This window comes from Mastigoproctus giganteus, chromosome 6 (assembly GCF_048544385.1).
Source record: "Mastigoproctus giganteus isolate SK-2022 chromosome 6, ASM4854438v1, whole genome shotgun sequence".
In the NCBI taxonomy this organism is placed as follows: Eukaryota; Metazoa; Arthropoda; class Arachnida; order Uropygi; family Thelyphonidae; genus Mastigoproctus; species Mastigoproctus giganteus.
This window is the reverse complement of record NC_143580.1, coordinates 184,329,091-184,351,387: the sequence shown is the minus strand read 5'-3', so window position 1 is coordinate 184,351,387 and position 22,297 is coordinate 184,329,091. Positions and strand designations below refer to the sequence as shown.

Here is a 22,297-nt window from a genome sequence, read left to right as displayed (position 1 = left end):
CAGCAGCTCCACACTGCACATTTACAAAGTTATCCTGACTTTGCGAAAATATATACTGACGGCTCAAAGTCTGAGAATGGATCAGGTGCAGCAGTGGTATTCAATGACACTATCACTTCCGTGTCACTTCCGACAGAATGCAGCAGTTACACCACTGAATTATATGCCATAAAACTTGCCCTGGAAAACATTTCCCATCTCTCAATCAAAAAGAGTATAATCTACACAGACTCGCAAAGTGCCCTATTAGCAATGCAAAAGATTTCCCCATCTACTCATCCGCTACTACAGCTAATCAGATCAGAATTGATTCGTCTCCGAGATCATCGGCAAAATGTTGTCTTCTGCTGGATCCCAGGCCATACTGGAATACCGGGAAACGAAATTGCAGATGATGCTGCCAAGCATCCATCCAGCACATCCCCAATGAATTTTCTGGTCCCGTTCAGGGATTACAAAGTACATATACGTAATATATGTAAGGAACGATGGAAACTACAATGGCAAACGCACATTCATAACAAACTCCTTGAAATTAAACCTATACCGCAATTATGTGCCTCCAATTTTCGTACAAACAGACAAGAAGAGGTCGTCCTGGCCAGAGCCCGAATAGGCCACACCCATTTGACCCATCTATTTCTGTTATCAGGTAATGACCCTCCACAGTGTTCACATTGCCACAAGCCACTAACAATAAAACACATACTCTTGGAATGCATCTTGTATAACAACTCCCGTCTAATTTCATTCACTTCTCTCTCAAACTTACAGGAATTGTCACTTAGCCATATCATAGGCGAAAACTCAAACATTACAGAATTCTTTCTCTTTCTGAAACGAATAGGTTTATATAACCATTTCTAACTGCTCCCATAGAAACCAATAAAATTAGTACTAACTACTTTGATAGGTGCAATATGGCCTAAGTAGCCTTTGCACCAGAAAAATCCAAGCACAATAACAATAACAATCAACAGTTTAAAAAGTTGGTTTCAACAGTTTTTAAACTGATGAAACCACCCTTTGCTGGCCGTAAATGTTTCAGTGCTACCAGACTCCTCACATATTTCGTCAAATAACGACTTTGTCTTGTCCAGAATTACCATTTGTAACAGGAATGTTATTTTGGTTCATATCATCAACCCACAACACTAACAATTTCTCCATGTTTTCCATTGTCTCACTGCGTGAATAAGTTGTTCTGGAGGATGACACACTTGTTATCCCTGTGTGTGCTCGCTTTATTTTATCAACATTATTCATAATCGTTGATACAGTACAAGGTGCTAAACTCAACGCCATACACACATCCGACCGATGTTCACCAGACTCCATGTGACAATCACATCCATTTTCTCCTTAATTGTTAGTGTTTTACACCCCCCCCCCCCCCGACACAGAAACTGCCCTACGCTTAGAGCCCATGGTTACACAAAAATTATTAATGAGAAATAACACTGTGTAACCTGTTAACAATTGAGAGAAAATTCACAATGAAACGAACATGGCACACCGAATGTGAACAAAGAACCCCTGGGGCTCACACTGGTGAGCATGGGCTTGGCACACCCAGGGTCTTGAGCTGCATATCATTCTTCTCTTTCTTGGTGATTCCCTTCTACTTTTGACTCTTTCTCAGGGTAACTTGGGAATTTTTTTTTTCCCCTGTGCAGCATAAGCCTCAGGCTTCCTTGCACCATATGGCTAACAATAATAATAATAATAATAACTCTTGGCGTAGCTATCATTCCATCCACAATGCACCACGAAAAACAAAAGAAATGCCTAGTGCGTGTTTGGACTTGCAGGTGTTGCTGCAACATGTTACTGAGTTGTGATTTTTTTTGTTATTTTCAATTTTTTCAGGTAATATTTTGAAACAGACGTTAATGAAAAGTCATAAAATGGACCATCGTAAAACGGGACCTACCTGTAGTTCCATCATTCACTGCCAGTTGGCATTACCTGTCGTACCTCTACCACTGTAATTGGGCAATCCTACCTCAATATTCTGCAGCAATTGTTGCTGTCTCAAGTTCAGGAAGATAGTGATGACTTTATTTACCAGGAAGACAGGGCCCCTCCCCACTTCCATAATGACGTTCGGGCCTACCTTAACACCAAGCTACACAAGCACTGGATCAGACATGCTTTAAAAAGTGACGAATGTTTCTTGAAATGGCCACTGAGATCACTGGACTTAACTCCGTGTGATTTCTTTTTGTGGGGCTACATAAAGGATCGTGTTTATGTACCACCTTTGCCACGTGATGTCCAGGAACTAAAGCAGAGAATTGAAGAAGGTACCACCACGGTCACACAGGATATGCTGGACAGGGTATGTCAAGAGTTCGACTACCGTGTGGCCATTTGCCGTGTCACATGTGGTTGCCACGTTGAATCGTTGTGAAGTGATGTGATGTAAAAAAACTTTGACATTTTCTCTTTCACAAGGTATGTTATGACACTGATATCTGTCCTATTCTTTGTGCAATAAATTACTGAAAGTGTTCCCACCATTTATAAACACCCTGTACTACTAGGGAATTTTGCCCCTGCTCACTTTGCTCGCCCACCTTTTACGACAGGTAAAAGTCACCTGTCGAAATGCACTTATTGATATTTAATCAGAAAATAACATATGCAATTATTTACCTGTGCATTTGTAGTAATGTATTTACCCTGCCCACTTGTACCACATGACCCATATTCCTCTTTTCCCATTGGCTACCCCATCCCCATCACATGGCATTCTCAAGGTGGAATAAATATCACTATGTAATTATTTACCTGCGATTACATAGGTCACTTAGGAAAAGGCCTTTTGCTTTGGGTTCTGTAATGCATAAGGAATATTGTTGCATCTGAAAGAGCAGGGCTAGATTAGTTAAATAATATTTACAAACTATACAGATATTTACAAAATACTAAACTATTTACAAATATACAAACTATATTGGATCCCCCATCAGCTAATATTACAATAGAACATCAAATGATGCCATAATGTTCACCAACATCGTGCACAAGATTGGTGAAAGTTATGAAGGCAGTTGTCTTTCAGTGCGATGAACATTGGCATTCTTCCCACATACACGCTCTACATTGTCAACAGCAAGTGTCTGATTCTGCCCAGTAACCATTTTTGTGTAGCATTCACCAACTTAGAGGTATGATTGTTAATATTTTAGTTTTTTGTAAATATTTGTATAGTTTTGTATTGTATAATAATAACATTGTACTAATATACTAACATTATAACACACTGATCAAAATTTAATAAGAAAATTACATGTATAATTATTTACCTGCACAATTGTAGTGACTTAATTTCGCTGCCCTCTTCTCCCATTGGCTCAAATAAGTGATGTAAGTGCCCCGCCTTCTACTCCCATTGGCTCGAATAAATATCACTAGGAGAAAAACTTTTTTAATGTATAGAGAGATATACATGTGTGACTAAGGATGAAAATGCTGAGTTTCTGTAAGAAACAACGTGCCGAATAGGAAATCTGGTCTTATGCAGTTTTACCTGACTGAAAAGTGCAGGAATGCTGTATGTTCTGGCCTTCAATTCCTTTAACTGAGACATGGTAATGTAGTCATTTTTACTATACGTGGTTAACGTTTTATTGCACTGATCAACCAAATTGCTAAATAGTCTGTGCCCACTTCAAGATAATTGGAGATATCTGATATAATCAGTGTGTGTGCTTCTCATTCAACAGCTTCAGAATTAGCCTTCCATACCCTTAATGAAAACCATACATTTTTATTTAATGAGGCTAAAATACTTAGTGTCCGATGTAATTATACGAGACTATTAATTGCAGAAACTGTCGAAATTAAATTACATAAGTATTCTGTTAACGTTCGCCATCCATATCTAATCTCCAATTCGTGATCTTTTGTGTGCATGCACAAAGACAAATAATTGCAGCCTTTCACGTGCATGTGTGAGGACGAACAATCTCTCTATTTAAGATTCAAGCTCACATACTTCGTAATTTCCATTCCTGTGATCACGACATATGGTCGAAAAGCACTGTCTGCTTCAGGCAGGAAAAGCGTTTTTCGAAATTTACGTTAAACTTTTAAAAGTAATTTTATTTAATTTTTTAATTGTTTTCAATTGATTTTTTACTATAATCATTTTACGTTAATCTTTTATTATTTTAATTTCTGGAGAAAATCATACGGAAGTGTTCTACGTATCATGTTGAGGTAAATTTCTCTTATTCTTTTACAAATATTGATATCAATATAGAATGTATTGAGCACCTAGCTCTGTTATATACCATGCAATAGCTCTGTTATATACCATGTTATATACGAGCGAGCGAGCTCGTCATCTTCAACAATTCCACTTTCCCTTCAGTTATCATAGTCATTTAGCTCGTCATTGGAGTTTGATAAACTTTTGGCATTCCCTCCCCAGAGAATTCCTCATGAGTGAATGTAGATGCAAATTATCTATTCATTTTTTCAGCAACCTGAACAGATCATTAAGCATAGAAGTATTTGATGCTTTTCTTTGCCAGTGACTTCTCATAATATGTCTTAGCTTGCCTGAACTCCTTTGTGACTTGATTATGGACAAATTTATATCTACCATAGACTTCTGAATTACCTGATAATTTATGTGCATCCCATGCATTTTTCATCTCTGCCGCTTGCCTCAATAGGTCACCTGACATCTATTTAGGTCTAAGCCTTGTGCAATATTTCTTTGTTGTTATGAAAAGCCTATTAGTTTCTATGATTACTTCCCTGAATGCTTCCCATTTAAATTTTGCTGTTGGTCATCATCAGTTGGTCCCACTGCATAGAATTTAATAATTGTTTGAGACATCTGTATTCACCCTTACGGCACCTCCGTAGCCAGGTGGGAAGGAGCAGCAGTTTGTAGCACACGCTTCTTGATTAGACCGGGGTTTGAGCCCGTCACTACCAAATATGGAGGATGCGAAAAGGTCAGGGAATGACCACCGCATATCCCGGAGCAATATGGCCTTGGTTGCTAATGCTCCTAAAAACCAAATATCAATAACAATTCACCCTTACAAAAGCAAACTCTTTCCCTTTACCCTTGACAGTAGTTATGTCTTTAATTAAATTTTGCATTAGTATACTGTGATTGCTGTCACACATTGGGTCTTTTACTTGCAGATTCTTAATGCATGAAGAATCACTACTGATAACCAAATGATGAATATTGCTTCCTATTTATGTCTGTCTAACATGTTGCTGTAGAAAAAGAGTCATCCAAGAAATCCACAAAAGCTTTGCAAGTGACCAACCCACAAATTCCAGTCAACATCTGGAAAGCAAAATCCCCCATTATGAGACATTCTGTTTTCCTGATGCAGTCTATTTCTCTGTATATCTGTTTTTTATACTCATCACAGTTGTTAGGCCTGTAACACACTCCTGCTCTCAATTTTGTTTTCCTAGTGCTTATATCACAACAAAATGACTCAACATTGCACTCATCACCCATGTTAACTGAATGCACTGCCTTAGATTTAATACACTTCTTAAGAGCATAACCCTCAACCTCTGCTGTCCTGTCTTTCCTTCCTGTGCACATTGTACTCCCCATATTCAAATTCAGCATCACTTATGTCTGAGCGACACCATGTTTCCTTTATTTCTACAATGTCTGCGTTTTATGACTTAATCGGTACTTCAAATTCATCAAATTTATTTACAATGCTCCTTTGCATTAGTGTACATGCAATTTTACCTGCACATGCTCTTACTCTTAGTTACCTTTAAACAGCCCATGTATTCACTTGTTCCATGATGACCCACAGCAAGGCCCGGAATCCCCGACACCTTACTTTCCAAGCTGCTGCATTTTCTAACAGAAGCAGTGGAAGAATCGCCCTCACCTCTGCCTGTGGCTCTAGTTAATCTATTAGTCTGTGTATCTCCCCACACCAGCAGTTTTCCAACCTACCTATCATTGCTTCGATAGCATCAGCAAATATTCTTGCACCCTTTCTATTTAAGTGTATCCCATTTCTGTAAAAACAGTCTCTCCAGTTAACAAGCACAGACCACTCTGAGAAAAATTCTCCCACATGAGCCTTGCACATTCTCTTCAGGGCCAAATTGATTGACAAGACCTTCAACATGTACTCCATCCTATCATGTCTGGACAGATGCAGGTTCAAGTTGAACTCAACTTTTTTCCTCTGCATTGCCTTGTATTAATAAAGTCTACTGATCCCCTACTCTTAATATTAGTGCCAACATGTATGTGCTGCATGGCCAGCCAAGAATTATTTTCAATTAAAATGAAACCTGGCAATAGAATATGCATTTTTACATCTCAGTGTCTTCACTTATTGGCTTTCCACACCACACCACACCTCACCTCACCTCACCTCACCTTACCTCACTCACTCACTCACTCACTCACTCACAGTCTGTGCAGCGTGATATTGATGTCTATTCACACCATCAGACTAAACTCACTTCATATATTTGGCTTTCTTGAAATCCAAATACAGTGAAACTTCCCTTTAACGGACAGCCATGGGGAACGAAAACGTGTCCGTTAGAGAGAAGTGTCCACTAACAAGAAGTCTGAGCGAGAAAAAAAAAAAAAAGAAAGAAAGAAAGAAAAATCGTTAAACGTTTAATGTAAAATTAAATTAAAATATATACAGATTTTGAACAATATTTTTGTAAATAATATACAATTACATACACAAGAGATAAACGTTTAATGTAAAATTAAATTAAATTATATACAGATTTTGCACAATATTTTTGTAAATAATATACATACAATTGTGCTATGCATATTATGACTTTATCTTGAGAAAAATACATACAGTAATCACTTATTTTCTTCTGCACCTTCTTCCGGCTGATAATTTTATTTTCAACATTTGTTTGGAGTGAAGAAACCATCGAAAGTCCTTCAGTATCTTCTTCAGCGGCGAAAAACATTTTTAAACGATTGATTTGTATGAGCGCTTCTTCTTCTATTTTCATTGGTGGTTCGTCGTTAATATGTTCTTCGACAGAATGACCTCCTTCCATTTCTTCATCCTCATGAGAAACTTCTTGAAAAATATCGATGATAATGTCATTGATATCTATAGCACCATCTTCTGTAGTGAGGTTCGAGTCTATACCTTTGTAGCCAGGGTCACTTTGTAGCTGAAGTATCGTACATTATCAATAGATGTTGAAGTTCTTGTTCTTCTTGGTGCTCCACATTGCTGTTCACAACTTTAATTTTTGCGTTTGAGAAGCCAGACTTTACAAAACAGTTCACTACAGTTTGTTTTCTAATTGCGTTTACTGAAGAGGAAATCCATTGAATCGCATCTAGGATGCTGATTTTCTTTGCAAGGTCACCCGCACATGTTTGCAATGAGATGTCTTAAAACACGTTTTCTGTAGTGAAGTTTAAAAATTTTTATTATCCCTTGATCCAAGGGCTGACACTCTGCAGATGTGTTTGTTGGCAGAAAAACGATTTGAATATTGGACAATTCAATGTGCAGATGAGATGCAGCATTATCCATGAAAAGAATAATTTTCTGTTTTGACGAATCATGTTTTGGTTAAAGTGACTTATCCATTCGCTCATGATATCTCGTGTCATCCGCGCTTTTTTATTAGACTTCCAATCAACATTCAAGATTCAACTTTATGCCCTTGAAACAACGAGGATTTTGTGGTTTTCCTATAACAAGAGGTTGTTCAAAGTCTCCCAGCATATTTGTACACAATAGTACAGTCAAGCGTTCCTTAGAAATTTTTCCGCCCTGGCACTTTTCGTTTTTTAGACTCATTGTTTTTTCAGGAAGGGCTTTAAAAAACAATCCTGTTTCGTCACAGTTGTAAATGTCCTTTGCTTCAAAATCACGACATAAATCTTCCAATTTGACGGTCCACTCTGTTACAACCGGTCAGAGTGGACAGTATCAACAGATCCACTTTCACCACTTACGGTTTTCCAAGAAATTTTATGCCGAGTTTTGAACTTGTCTAGCCATCCCACAGAAGCTTTGAACTCATTTACTCCCATAGATTTCGCAACCTCCAAAGCCTTTTCCCTAATAATAGCTCATTAATGGGAATTTTTTTAGCACGTGCGCGACAAAACCACTTGTACGTAGCATTGTCAATTTGAAGTCCAACAGTTTTCGGGAATGATTTTTGAACCTGATCATTTCGGTGTTGCCAAAATTGTTTGAGCAGTTCATTTTTTTCCCTTTAGGATGTCGCTTACCTGCGTCTTCCCGATTTTGAATTTTGCAGCGAGATTGCGAACACTATTTTTTTGCCGATCATACGCATTAATGAGTTCGACTATCTTTTAAAGTTAAATGTTTACGAGAAGACATTGTGCACGTCACACGACACTGAACAAAACTGAAACTGAAAAGACGAAAGACCGACCATATTCCCCACCCCTGCACACACCGAATTCATCAGAAGTTTTACATGTGCCTTAAAATTCTTGAAAAAGGGTTTAGAACCGAGACGTAAACCTTGATAAAATTCAGAGAATCGGAAATAGAAAATAAACACACGATTGAGGCAATACGTGGAAGAAAAGTTCCTAGAAAAAGGGCCGTGAGCTCGCCCGTTGTCCATTATGGGGAGATCAAATTAAGTGCTAATCTAAACGAAACAGTGCAGATTGCCTGTCCGCGTCCGTTACAGAGAATGTCCACTAGACAGAAGCTGAAAACACGTTAAAACCAATGGAGGTGAGTTGGGGAATTTGAAAATGTCCGTTGTAGAGAGATGTCCGTTAACGGGAGGTGTCCGTTAGGAGAAGTTTCACTGTATGTGATATCAAAATTGGTTTTTACATTCAGTTCCTTTGTGACCACATCTTAGTATCCAGTCATATTGATCAGACAAAATTTTCCACTAATAGACCCGTGCTGTGTCTAAAGTATAACCACAGTCTTGTCTACATGTCTTCTGAATTACTTCTTTAACCAGTGACTCCATTATTTTCTGTGGAACAGAAGTTAAACTAACAAGTCTAATTACTCATATCACTCTTTGATCCCCATTTGTGAATTGGCAATATATTTGCACATCTCCATACCACAGAGACTGCTCCTGAATCCAGAGATGCTGTCAGTCATTATTATGGCTAAGGGTTTGCATGCCTCCTTTGCTGCCTTCCTTAATATAATTGGATAGATCCCACCCATCCGAGGTACCTTTTTAATGTTTAAACTTCAACAATTTGTCTTCCACTTTCCTTTCAGTTATACAAAATCATTAGCTCCCGGTTAGAGTTTGATAAATTTCTGGCATCCCTTTTCCTAAAGAAATTCCTCATGTGTGAATGTAGATGTAAAATATGTTATCAGCCTCTGAGCAACCTGAACAGTATCATCAAGAGTTAGATTATTGACATCACGTGGACCAATGTGATTCAACCCTTTCTTCTACAGTTAGTTAAATTCTGCTTTTCTTGTATTGCTGCTTTGTATGGCATTCTTTGCCTGGGACTTGTTGTAATTTGCCTTGGGGCTTGCCTGACCTCTTGTGATCTGATTGCAGACTAGTTTCTGTATGCCATAGGCTTCTGTATCCCCTGATACTTGATATGCATCCCATGCATTTTTCTTCTCTGCCAGATCTCAATAGTTTATCTTACATCCATTTAGGTGTAAGCCTTGAACTGTATTTCTTAGTTGGTATGAAAAGCCTGGTAGATTTTATTATTATTTCCCTTAATGCTTCTCATTTAGAATTTATTGTTAGTAACGTTAGTTGTCCCACTGTATAGAATTTAAAAACTGCCTGAGATCACTATCCTTCTTTATGAAAGCAAAATCTCTTCCCTTTACCCTTCCTGGTAGTTACATCTATAAGTAAATACCACATGATTACATCACCTGGCCATCATGTGATCACTGCCACTTAGTTTTATGTGCAGATTCTTAACACATGAAGAATCACTGTGATAATCAGATCAAGAATATCTCTCTTTTTCTGTTATAGAAAACAGTCATTGAAGAAATCCACAAAAGCCTTGCTAATCTCTGCATGACCAATCCACAAGTTCCAGTCATTATCTGTAAAGATAATCTCCCATTATAAGACATTCTGATATTCTGGCCCATTCTATTTCTCTGTACAGTTGTTTGTTGTACTCATCACAGGTCTCTCATTTTTGATTTCCCAGTGTTTTTGTTACACCAAACTGACTTAATATTGCACTGGTCACCCATATCAGCTGGATGCATTGGCTAGATTTTTTCTTAACTAATAGCATAACCCCTCTTCCCATCCTCTCTTGTCTGTCCTTTCTTTGTACATTGTACTCCCCATATTCAAATTCTGCATTCCTTATATCTGAATGATGCCATGTCTCTCATAGCTGCATAATGTCTGCCTTTTAGGACTTGACTAGTGCTTCACATTCATCAAATTTATTTACTGTGCTCCTAGCATTGGTGTACGTATACATGCACCTATTCTTGCTCTCAGTTTCCCTAACAGCCTGTGTATTTCGTTGTTCTATGATGACCCACAGCAGGCCTTGAAATCCCCGGTACCTTGCTTCCTGGGATGTTGCATGTTCTTATAGAAGCAATGCAAGAATCATTTTCACCTCTGCCTGCAGCTAATTTTAATCTATTACTCTGTGTATCCTCCCAAGCTATAACCCCAGATGACCTTGGGCAGGTTATCATGACTTCATCTCCACCCCAGAATTGTCTATAAATTGTTTACCTCACTGTTATTCAGATTAACCCCCAGGCTTAATGCCATGAAGGGTTTGTAAGGGCAGGGTACCTGCATGTACCTAGGAACCTTACAATAAAGATCATATTTATTTAGCAGTATTGCTACTGTTGTTTTAGCTAGGTCTGTTTTCATTCTCCCTTTTACTTTCCACCTAAATGAGTCAACTAAACATGTTCTCTTGACATTTTCAGAAATGTTTGTCACAGAATTGGCTGTATTTTGCTTTCTTAACTAATAACATAACCCCCCTTCCCATCCTCTCTTGTCTGTCCTTTCTCTGTGTAAATTGTACTCCCCATATTCAAATTCTGCATCCCTTATATCTGAAAATAAAGGGATCTGATTTTAAATTGTTTTTTATATGATCATTAATCTTGTATGTTTGAAAAAATTTTTATATAAACTATTTAGTATGTTTATTTCAACATATATGATTTTTATTTATTCCTATATTAATATAAAAATACACTTAAGTAACTTCTGTTTTAATTGCCAGTTTGAAAAAAAATTTTAAATATTTTCTTTTTTCTTCTAGAATTGCTTTGATTTCCCTATTGATCCAAATTGTAATGTGTCAGAGGAAGCCAAGGATTTAATGAGGAGGTTAATATGTAGTGCAGAATGCAGGTTTGGTCAGAATGGTTTAGAAGATTTCAAAAATCACTCATGGTTTACGGGAATAGACTGGGAACATATCCGAGATGGTAAGTATTTGTCATAAGTGTACACCAGTAGTATTGCAACACTAATGAGCACATTTTATGCAATGCAATATTATTTTTACAATTAAATTGATATGTAGAAATGAACTGAGTAAATTTGAATGTGGTCACTTTATGGGATTCTATAGAACAGGACTTAGTGTGTAATGGATTTTAGAGTATTTCAGCATTTTTGAAGAGTCCCATCTCGAAAACCATTTGCAAGGTGGATGGCAATTTGCCATAACAAAGCCCTGTATCAACCAAGGAGTGTGAAGTGTTCTATAGAGCACTTCACACTGTGTTCAGAGCTTTTTTAGAACCCCTTCAGTGTACAGCTTATGTGCAGAATAAATGAAACGTACACTACAAATTCGGAGAAAATTGCTTCTTTGTATCTGTGGTAAAATTACAAAGCCTGTCTTCTTACCTGTCTTCCTGTTGTGGAAGTGGATATCTTGAATAAAGATATCCACTTCCACAACGACAGATGGAAGTTTGTTCTGGCAAACAACCACCCACTGGCTGAAGGCAAACTTTTGTACATCTAATCTGCAACCATCCTTCCTCAGTTTGAATTTATACCCCATCGTGTATAGTCTGAGCAAGAGGAAGAATGCCATCAGCATTGAACTTGCTCAATCCATTGAGCCTTAAACACCTCAGTCAGATCACCTTGCAGGTGCCTAGTCTCCAGATGCTGCAGTTTACAGAACTAAAGCCTTTCTTGGTAAGAGCACCACTTCATTTCCCCCCCCCCCCAACCAATCTTATTGCCCTTTGTGTACCTGTTCCAGAAATTCTACGTCCTTCCTAAAAGGGACTGCCAGATGTAGCCTGACCATTGCCTTATACAATGGGATAAGGCAATGGTCAGGCTGCATCTGGTGTACATGCAAGTATACCTGGACCTTTTCTTAATCTTAGCTACCCCAATGCAGCCTGTGTGTTTATTTGTTCCATGATGACTCTCCACAAGCCTTGAAATCCTCAAATTTTCTTTCCAAGTTGCTGAATGTTGCAGTAGAAGATATGCAAGGATCACTTTCACTTCTGCTTGCTGCCATTGGTAAGCTATTAGTCTGTGTAGCCCTACAAGCTAGAAAGTTTTCCGAACCACCTAACACTGTCTCGATAGCATCAGCAAATATCCTGCACCCTTTCTATTTAAGTGTATCCCATTCCTGTAGAGTCAATTTGTTCTCTTAACAAGCACAGACCATGCAGCAAAAAATTCTACCCCACGAGCCTTGCACATTCTCTCCAGGGCTGAAATGTTTGACAAATCTCACATCATATACTCCCTCTTATTGTGTCCAGGCAGAATTGTAGTCGCTCTGAAATTTAACCCCAATTTTTGACTTTTTCTCAACATTGCTCCATACTTGTTAAATAAGTCCACAGATCTCCTACTCTTAATGTTTTTAGTGCCAATGTGTACAACAGTATCATCTTTTGTTCCCTAAAAAGATATCTGCTCTATAACATTATCTACTTTTGCCCCTGGCAGACCAGGGTAGGTCTGCCAGGGGCAAAAGTAGTTTTCCTATCCTTGCACAATATATTTTCTGTTTCTCTGACAACAGAGTCATCTACAAAAACTACCTTCTGTTGGACCAGTACATTCTGCTTTGGGGATTGCTGCTGTGTTGTCTGATGTACAGGTGTAAGTTCTGACTTTAGTTGGGTAGCTGTGAGCTTGATAGGGTCTCATTTTAATTCTTTTGAGGGCATTCACCCTACTCTTTAAGCTCTCATAAGCACCCATCAGAATGCTGAGTTAGCACCTAATTTCTTCACACACTCTGCAGTAAACACACAGAAACATCCCTCTTTGGTGTAACATGTTCAGTTCCAAACAGATCTGCAAACATTGCAAAGGTAGCACATTTTGTTAGGCCGTGATTTGTAGGAGAATCACCCCTTCGGTGTTCTCCCCAAATCCATAGTACTTCCACTATTAGGCTTGTTGCTTTGCTGCTCTGATCTGTATGTGTATTATTTCGGTTTAAATTCAGTACAATTGAGAATACCACACTAAACCAATATACTTAAGTGCAGAAATAACACTATTATTTTTGCCATTCAAGCAGCAATATAATACATATTATGCTGTGAGGTTTGTTATTTGTATTACACTATAAAGTTTGCATTATGTTTTGCGCTATATTGTTGCATTTGTAAAGTTATAAGTTAATTATGATAGATAATAATATTATTTAATTTATGCCAACCTACATGATTCAAATTTTGAAATACCTGTTGACCAAAATTAAAGTACTAGAATTCCTGTACTGCGCACTACAGTATAAGTTACGAGATATGTTATTCATGTACAATTTTACCTTGCATCCTCAGCTCAGATAAATCATGTCAGAAACAAAATCATAGAATTATATAAAGTAAATCAAGATAAAATGACATGCTGGATTTTCAGTCCTTAGTATTAGTGACACTGATGGAGCTGATTGAGCTGAAAAGAATCCTAATGATGAATAAATAGAGAACTTTCAATTTATTCATTTTATGAATCTCAGAGCAGTCTTTAGGGAGAAAAGTAAATAAGTTTGGACAAATCTGTGGAGAAAACAAGCACATAATAAACTGAGCCTGATCTATCTATATGTGACTAGTTTTTAGGGAAATCGATGGGTGGTGGTGATGGTAGCACTGGAAAGGTCGAGGATTGGATGTATTTTCATCACATACACATTTAGTAGTAGGAGAGCCTCCCTTATGTCTAGACTGTTAAACTTGGCTTAGTCTATGACATTTCCTAATAGCCTGCTCACATCTTAAACCCATCTGTCTTTCCAATTAACGTGACTCATGATCTCTGTTAAGTTTGCTTCATGTACTTGGAGATAAAGCAAATATGAATCATCCATTCTGTTACCTAAAGAAAATCCACCTGTATGATCAAATATAATACAGGTCGACCGTCACTAATCCAGCAGCGTTGGGACCTGTGGGGCTCCAGATTAGTGAGTTTGCCTGATCACCGGTGGTTATTTTAGCACATACAGCTAACCATCTCCTCCTACCTTTAACATGTTAACTGCCAAGCCAGTTTAAGAAAAAAATTTCCCAGGGGCCAAAAAATATTTAGCAAATAATTTGATTAGTAATTCTAAAATAAATATTGTAATGTCAGTGTTGTCATTTTTTCGCTTAAAAAAAAATATATATATATATAAAAAAAGAGACCTTTTTATGTCGCATATATGTGGCTGACGTGGCTCAGTAGGTTTCTTTATTTCTTGAGAAGCCGTGTCGGCCACATACGTGTGACGCCATTATGGCATACATATGAAGGTCGTTTGTGATTAGTTTATTGCACGCACTGTGAGATGCAATAAAACTAATTGCTATAAAATAAACTCAAATGTCGCAATATGTTTGTCAGTATTATTAGAAATTTTGTGAAAACAAGTTCGTTAGCGCATTGTATTATCCATCATATTGTGTTGTGTTTTTCCACAAGTTTGTACAAGTGTGTTGTAAAAAAAAAAAAAAAAAAATCTAAAAAGGAATGGCTAAAAGAAAATTACTAAAATAAGAGAAACTGAGAGAAATTGCTGGAATTTACAATTAAGCAGGAGTTAAACTTCTCACAGGACACACTGTTGTCAAGTTTTTTCAGAAGTTCAACTTTATCTGTTATGGACGATGCACTTCCTTTATGCATTGGAACCATGGCTGGGGTTACATGTGAGCAGGTTATAATAATAATAAATGCAGAAAAACAAGTGGGAATGGCTTGTCAGTGTTTACGAGTTCGCACCAACAGCTGATGCTGCAACCAACAGCACCAAAACAGTAGCGGCAGGTCGGTGCGCCGACCCGGGAAATTTGAAATTAGGTTCTTGGAAATTATGTCCGAATTAGCGGTGGAACCAGATTAGTGATGGTCAACCTGTATAAAAAAAAATGCTTGCCTGTGTCACTCCTTAAATAACACGAGAGTGACACATCTTGGCCATAGCTGCCATTGTATCGTGAAGCCACAATAACAACATTTTTTCCCTTTTTTTTTGCAGCCAGGCAGAATTAAAAATGTGTACTGGCTTTTGGGAACTATTGACTTAAATAGGTTTTCCATAAAAATTCTCTTAAATGTATTTTACAAGTTGCATTATCAATATCTGTTTTTACTGAATGAATCCAATCAAATTTTTTTTTTACCCACATTTTTAAGTGGTTGGACAGTGCCTATTTCTTCTTTGGAGGTGTGCATTACTTAGTATTATTGCTTTAATAACTGCTATTGTGCCATAGTGTGTGACCATTCCATTATTAAAGGAAATATGTACTTATCTCGTATTATTTTATTATACCACCATACATGGCATATGAATTTGCATTAGTCTATTTTGAACTATTACATTTGTTTAAAATTCTGTTTTATATATATATATATATATATATATATGCCTTTTTATTTCTGCCTTACTGTTATATGTATTATAATAAACATCCCCACCTTTTCTTTAGGTGATGCATTGTATGTTCCTGAAGTCAGCAGCCCAACAGACACTTCAAATTTTGATGTAGATGAAGCAGACTTGAAGGCTGCAGTAAGTAAAGTATTTTCGCAATTGAAGAACTGTGTGTGTAATTTAAGTTATATTATTTAGATATTATAATATTTTAATGTGAATAGTAGTAATTAAACATTGAAAGTAGTTTATGGACTAAGGTCACTGCCCAAGCAAATTTCTGGAGCTCACTCACACACACACACACACTCACACTCACACACTCACACACTCACTCTCTCTCTCTCTCTCTCTCTCTCTCTCTCTCTCTCTCTCTCACTCACTCACTCACTCACTCACTCACTCACATTGTTGTGTATCAATTACCCAATTTTGATAAAATTTTTCAATTTTTTGAGTGAATCCCTAAAGGGTTGACAATTCAATTTTTCCTAAATTGTAGCTATGGATATACTAATATTGTAGCTATGTTGTTTCCTAAAATTGTAGCTATGGATATACAGTAAACCCCCGCTATTTGCGGGGGTTACGTTCCTGAGAAATGTCGCGAATACTGAGTTATGGCTCCCATAGTAATAAAGGGGTTCTGTTCCAAAGTATGTAATTTATAAGAAAAACTAGTCTAAAATTTTGTCTACGTATGTATTATATGTACCTTCATAATATGACTATGTACATAGACAGTACATAGTTAAATGCAAGCATATGGCATCGAAATGAAAATAAGAAACAATTTAATATTAAATGTAATATTTATTAGAAATTTCAAACAAATCTTTCAAACCAGCGCCTTTGCTAGCAAAAAAACTTATCCCGCCAGTGCTGTCACCAGTTTCGCTAAAGTGTTGATAAAGGAGTTTTGCCTTTTCACGAATGATGAGTTGAACTTAATGGAATTTTATTTTGAGTTCGGTCTTCTATCCACAGATTTAAAGCCTTTTCCATTTTTTCTAATTTAAAATCACGAGTTACAGAGCAAATTTTTGAAGCAATTAGTGCGTTTTCACGGACACTACGGCGGATTTTTTCTTCCGATTTTTTGATTGATTGTACTGTTGACTCATTGATTTTATAATGTTTTGCCACTGAGACACTTTCACCATTAGAAATTTTATCTAATAACTCAATTTTATTCGCTAATGTCATCACCTTTGATATTTTCACATTTCTCTTGTTATTCGTAGCCATATTTTTGTAGGGGTTAGAAAGAACTTGTCCACAATAAAGTCACTTTCTTCAGTTAACACACTCGAAAAAGTCTGTTATACACCGAAAAATGGTAGATTTATCATTTTTGTAAGCATATCAATTTATAAGCGTATAAATTTAAAGCAAACGACGAAACCTTCCATGACAAGCGCATAACACATACTGAACAAGGATTAGCGAGAAACATCCACACTCGCGATTTTGTCACACCTCTCCCCCACCCACCGAGCACTGTTTTGACCAGGAAAGATAATTTTAGCCACGCCCATGTTTTTTTATGGCGGAAAATATTCACGGCACTTTAAAATTCACATTTTTTTAGGTTTCATTTTATATTAAATCGGCGATCGCGAATATGCGAAACCGCAAATACAGATACCGCGAATAGCGGGGGTTTACTGTATTAATTTGAAATGGATTCCTTTGCCCTTTAATAGTCCTTCAACAGACTGATGAAATGGTGCCCAAAACTGGCAAGAAATATAGCAACTGTAACCTATGTCTTGGTTTGAAATCCATACAATGAAGAGATCTCTTGTTAATGCAATTCGGTGCCTGTGGACAGGGATTAATAAAAGTTCTATTCAGAAAATGAACATAATGGTATTTTTTAATATACTGTAATATTTTCATATTCATAAAGCTGCTATTAAAATTTTAATGATCATAATTATTGAATAATTACCAGAACCATACTTTTTTGCCCACCATTTTATTAATGCTAAATTAGTGGATGATGATAATAATACCATCCACTAAATTAGTGGATGATATTATTATTATCATCTACTAATTTAGCATTAATAAAATGGTGTATCCTTCCTAAATAAAGCCTGTGATTTAGTTTTGTATGCCAGCTATTTTATTAAAATTATATTTTTGCTCCAAAAAGGCTACTTTGTATCCATTTGGTTGTTAGAGCTGGTGCTATATATAGTAAAGTGTTCATAGTCATTTCGTTTTATTTCATGTGCTATTTATGGGTTTCTGAGTAAAACTGTTCCCCCCCCCCCCCTTAAGTTCATTTTATTTTTGTACTTGTGAAAGTTGCTGTGCTATGTTTAGTTATTCTTTTAATTCTTCCAACTTTAATTAAATCCCTAGGAAATATTATTGTTCATTAAGATGTTCTCATTCATTCCTGTTTCACAAAAAGGAATTTCACTTTGACTTACAATCTGCTGAAAGTTTAAGATGTTTAGTGGTATCAAAATGGCAGCTTATCATTATGATTTTAAAAAATATATATTTAGAGTAGTAGTGTAAAAATGCCTGCCATATGACAGGTGCATTTATCCACTGCTTCCTATGTAAAGCCCAACAATTTCCTCCTTGTATATACTCCTTGAGCTTATCCGAGATTTCTTTATAATTTTTGAGAACAAATAGTGATCCTACTTTGGAAATAGATGCTATTTTCCTGCTAATGTTGTTTAGATACCTGATCCATTTCTCAAAACTTGAATTTGTACATCTATATTTTTGGTTGTACGTTTCCAGTCACTTACTTGTTTCATGACTGAAGGGAAGTGAAACTGAACACTGTCAAAATTTACTAATGTCATTTTAAATTGCAACAAGCCCTTTCAAAGTCCATACATATTTTTAATGGTTGCAATTTGTTTGCATTTTAAGATCTTTTGTAAGCTTATAAGACATTATATTTCGTATTTTATTGGTTTGATCATTACTGAAAGTATTTGGTACTTCTGTGATTGTGTATGAATTAGGCATTTTCATTAACATTTTGTATTATTTATTAAAATGTGTGTTTTATATATATATACACTTTTTTTAGGATTCTGTTCCACCTTCTGGAAATGCAGTATTCACTGGATTGCATTTACCATTTATTGGATTTACATTTACTTCAGGAAAGTAAGTAAAGAAGCAGGATGTGTTGCACATATCTCTTTATATAGAAGAAGATAGAGATACAATTTTCAGATAATTTTCAGATTATATAATTATCATTGTGTGATACTGTTATTAATATTATTTATTTATTATTATTATTTTTTTTCTGGTTCAAAAATTGTATAATGAATTCTGTGCTATAAATGACTAATGGCCATGTCCTTCATAAATTTAGTTTATATGGATTAATGATTTTATGAGCACCACATATTTTTTCTAGTGATGGAATTAATTTTTTTTAAATAATTTACATAAGTCATATACTTTATATAAAGCATATTTATTTTAATTTTGCCAGTGATATACACAAGTCCTGCATTGAAAATAATATTGCATTGCAGTATTAGTATATGGCCCATACCTACAAAAAATAATTTAGCTGGAATTATTCTAATAATTGGGTGCGCATGTTTTGGTTTTCTGATAATTTTAAATTAATTTTTGGTTTTTAGTAAGTGTATGTTGTCTATGTATTTTTTTTTTTTTTTTTTGTCCATCATGGATCTGCCAAAATAACAATATGCAATTAAAAGCCAACATTGAGTGGCTCTTCCTAGGATCAGCCTCAGTATAGTGACCATATGCCAATATGTTCTTACAATATTAGGTTAAAATATATATTTGGAATTTGTATATCACAATTTGACAGGTATGGTTACAGATTTGATTTTTGTAATAAAGATTTACAGTATAGTATGCAGTAATTAGTTACATTAATTTTGCAGAAAAGTTTGGCACTGCTACTTCAACAGTACCAGAACACAATTCCAGAGTGGTCCCATGATCTATTTCTATTAAAAGTTTTCAGTTTTTTTTTTTTTTTAATTTGGCAGATACACAGACTACTGCATCTGCAAATAAAAACAAAAGTGCAACCTTATATCATTTATCATGCTCTGCTTCTCCCCTGGGAAGTAGTTTTATTCAGTTAACAATATGCCAACTAAATATAAACTTATTTGAGAGGTTCAGTCTGTAGTTTTTCCAAATAATGTAGTTTGTATTTATGCCCTGTTTATTTCCCCTTGTGCCTTATGTGCATCAGTCATTCCTCAAATGCCTAGTTTCCAAGTTCTATAACTCATATTTATAGTCTCTCCTTGTGTGCACGTGCCATTGTTATTCTCACCATATAAGTCACTAGTCTTAAGATTCTTTCAAGATCACTATTATTAGTATTAGTATTGGCAAGGAAGCAAGCTTATATAGCATCAACCAAAAAAAAAAAAAAAAAAAAATGAGATCACCAGTGTCTCTTTCCCTCACTTCATTTACTCATTTCTTGCAGTCCTTCCTTAAATTCAGACAGTCTTCAAACCACTGCAAATTTCCTTTAGATAACAGTGATATTTATTTGACTTTTTATTTCAAAAGTCAGTCTAATACTAAAGGAAAATTTCAGGCCATATATTTTACAGTTATCTTCTTTCAATTTAAAATTATTCATATGACTAAGTGTCCCCTGCATTTAATTTACTCAACCTGTTAAAGCTTTAAAACACCTTTATAGGTTATCCTCCATATGCTTGGTTTTTGAGGAGGTGTGGGCAGAGAGATCCAGTCTTGTGACTCCTCTCTGTACTCTCTCCAGCAATGCCACATCATTTCTTAAAATGAGGTCCCCAAGCCTGTATGCAATATTCCCAGTGTGGCTTAACCATTGCTGCTTTACATAATGGAATGATGGCTTTGCTTTGGCCGAGTGAGTTTCTGTATATCATTGACAAAACCCTTTTTTCTTTAAATGTGGCCTCCAGATTTGAATGTAACATTCCAAATGCAATTGTATGTAGCATTATTTGTAAAGGCTATTGTTCTCTTAATTCCAAATCAGTGTCGAGACTGCCAGTGATTTGCATAATGGAACAATAACCACTTTTTCCCTAGAAGCAAAAGTATAGTCAATTTTTGATAAGATATTGTGTTTTCTTGGTCACTTGTTTACTGCATGATAGCTTTTTGTCTGACTGTATCATGATACCTGAACTCGCTCATTTGCACTCTTCAGTTTCACACACTTATTTTTTAATGTTAACAAAATTGTCTTTGTTAATATTAGATGTGAACAAAGAGAATTTTGGTTGCATTTTATGCTTTGTTTTATAACTGATAAAAGGGAACGCATTTGAAGACAAAAAATACAGTACTTCTAAGCTAAGAAATTAAGATTTATTTGAGAAATAAATATTCAAACAGAATGGTGTTACAAATGAAATAGTGACAGAAAACCAGTTTTTTTTTTTTTTTTTTTGCACATGCAACTTCTTTGGTACTACCTGTGTGGCTTGAATTTTTGTACTTTGTCACCATTTTATTCTTTTCTCATCATGTGCTAATTTACAAAATGTCGGATAAGAGAATTTGATTTATAGTACAGTGGAACTTCTCTATTACGAACTTCTATTTAACGAATTTCTCTATATTACGAATTTTTTCGCGAAACATTGCACCTTGAAACGAAATTACATGTAAAATTAACCCCATATAACGAAGTGTTATCTGTAACGAATTTTTAAAAAAATTAGTAAAAGCATTTTTGAAAATTTTAAGCATCTACTGCTAAACAGCCGCTCAAATATACTGCCTCCTTCCCTCCGAAATTTCGCATTAGCATCTGGAATTAAATAATCATCCTTTTGGTGAACATTTGTGGCCCATAGGAGGGTCTTTATTTCATTTTTGTTACAGTTATTAAACCAAATGGGTTTTCTTAAAAGTGGTCATAAACTTTACAATAAATAGGGTAGATTTGTAAATTGATGTTGGCTCAGGGGAAAACGAAATTCGCTGCGGTAAACCTTTAGCATGCTGCGGCGGCAATACATAGAAGGCTACCATAGTCGGTTTTTAGTAATGCCTACTGAGTGACATTCGCTTCTCACCTCAACTGTACCACATGACCTTCATGTCAGTCATTATATGATATGTCCGTTCTCGTCTAACTGGACCCCTAGTAGATGGTTGCATAATTTTTTTTTTTTTTTTTTTTCCGTCCGTCATCAATCACATAGACTATATGCTCTTGTTTTTTTTTTTTTTTTTCTTTTCTGAAAAGTAACATACAGCATACGTTAATCATAAATTTTCTTTTGTGTATATATGAATGAAAGCAAAATAAAAGAAATTCACAAAGTCGTATATTTCTTCAAAGTGAGTGATACTGTTGAATTGGCAAGCGAACGTCATTGAGTAGGCGGTACCTGTACTAACAATTCACTA

The 22,297-nt window shown here is 35.9% G+C and overlaps 1 protein-coding gene across 1 annotated transcript in view; it reads left to right on the top strand.

Moving 5' to 3' along the window:
* The window catches only part of LOC150084800 (serine/threonine-protein kinase Genghis Khan-like), a 477,571-nt gene that overhangs the window by 235,740 nt on the left and 219,534 nt on the right, over nt 1-22,297 (top strand). The window contains exons 8-10 of the mRNA XM_090376356.1: nt 11,288-11,456; nt 15,948-16,030; nt 18,960-19,039. Of these exons, the coding sequence (XP_090232482.1) occupies nt 11,288-11,456; nt 15,948-16,030; nt 18,960-19,039 (332 nt within the window). The remainder of the gene's footprint in view (nt 1-11,287; nt 11,457-15,947; nt 16,031-18,959; nt 19,040-22,297) is intronic.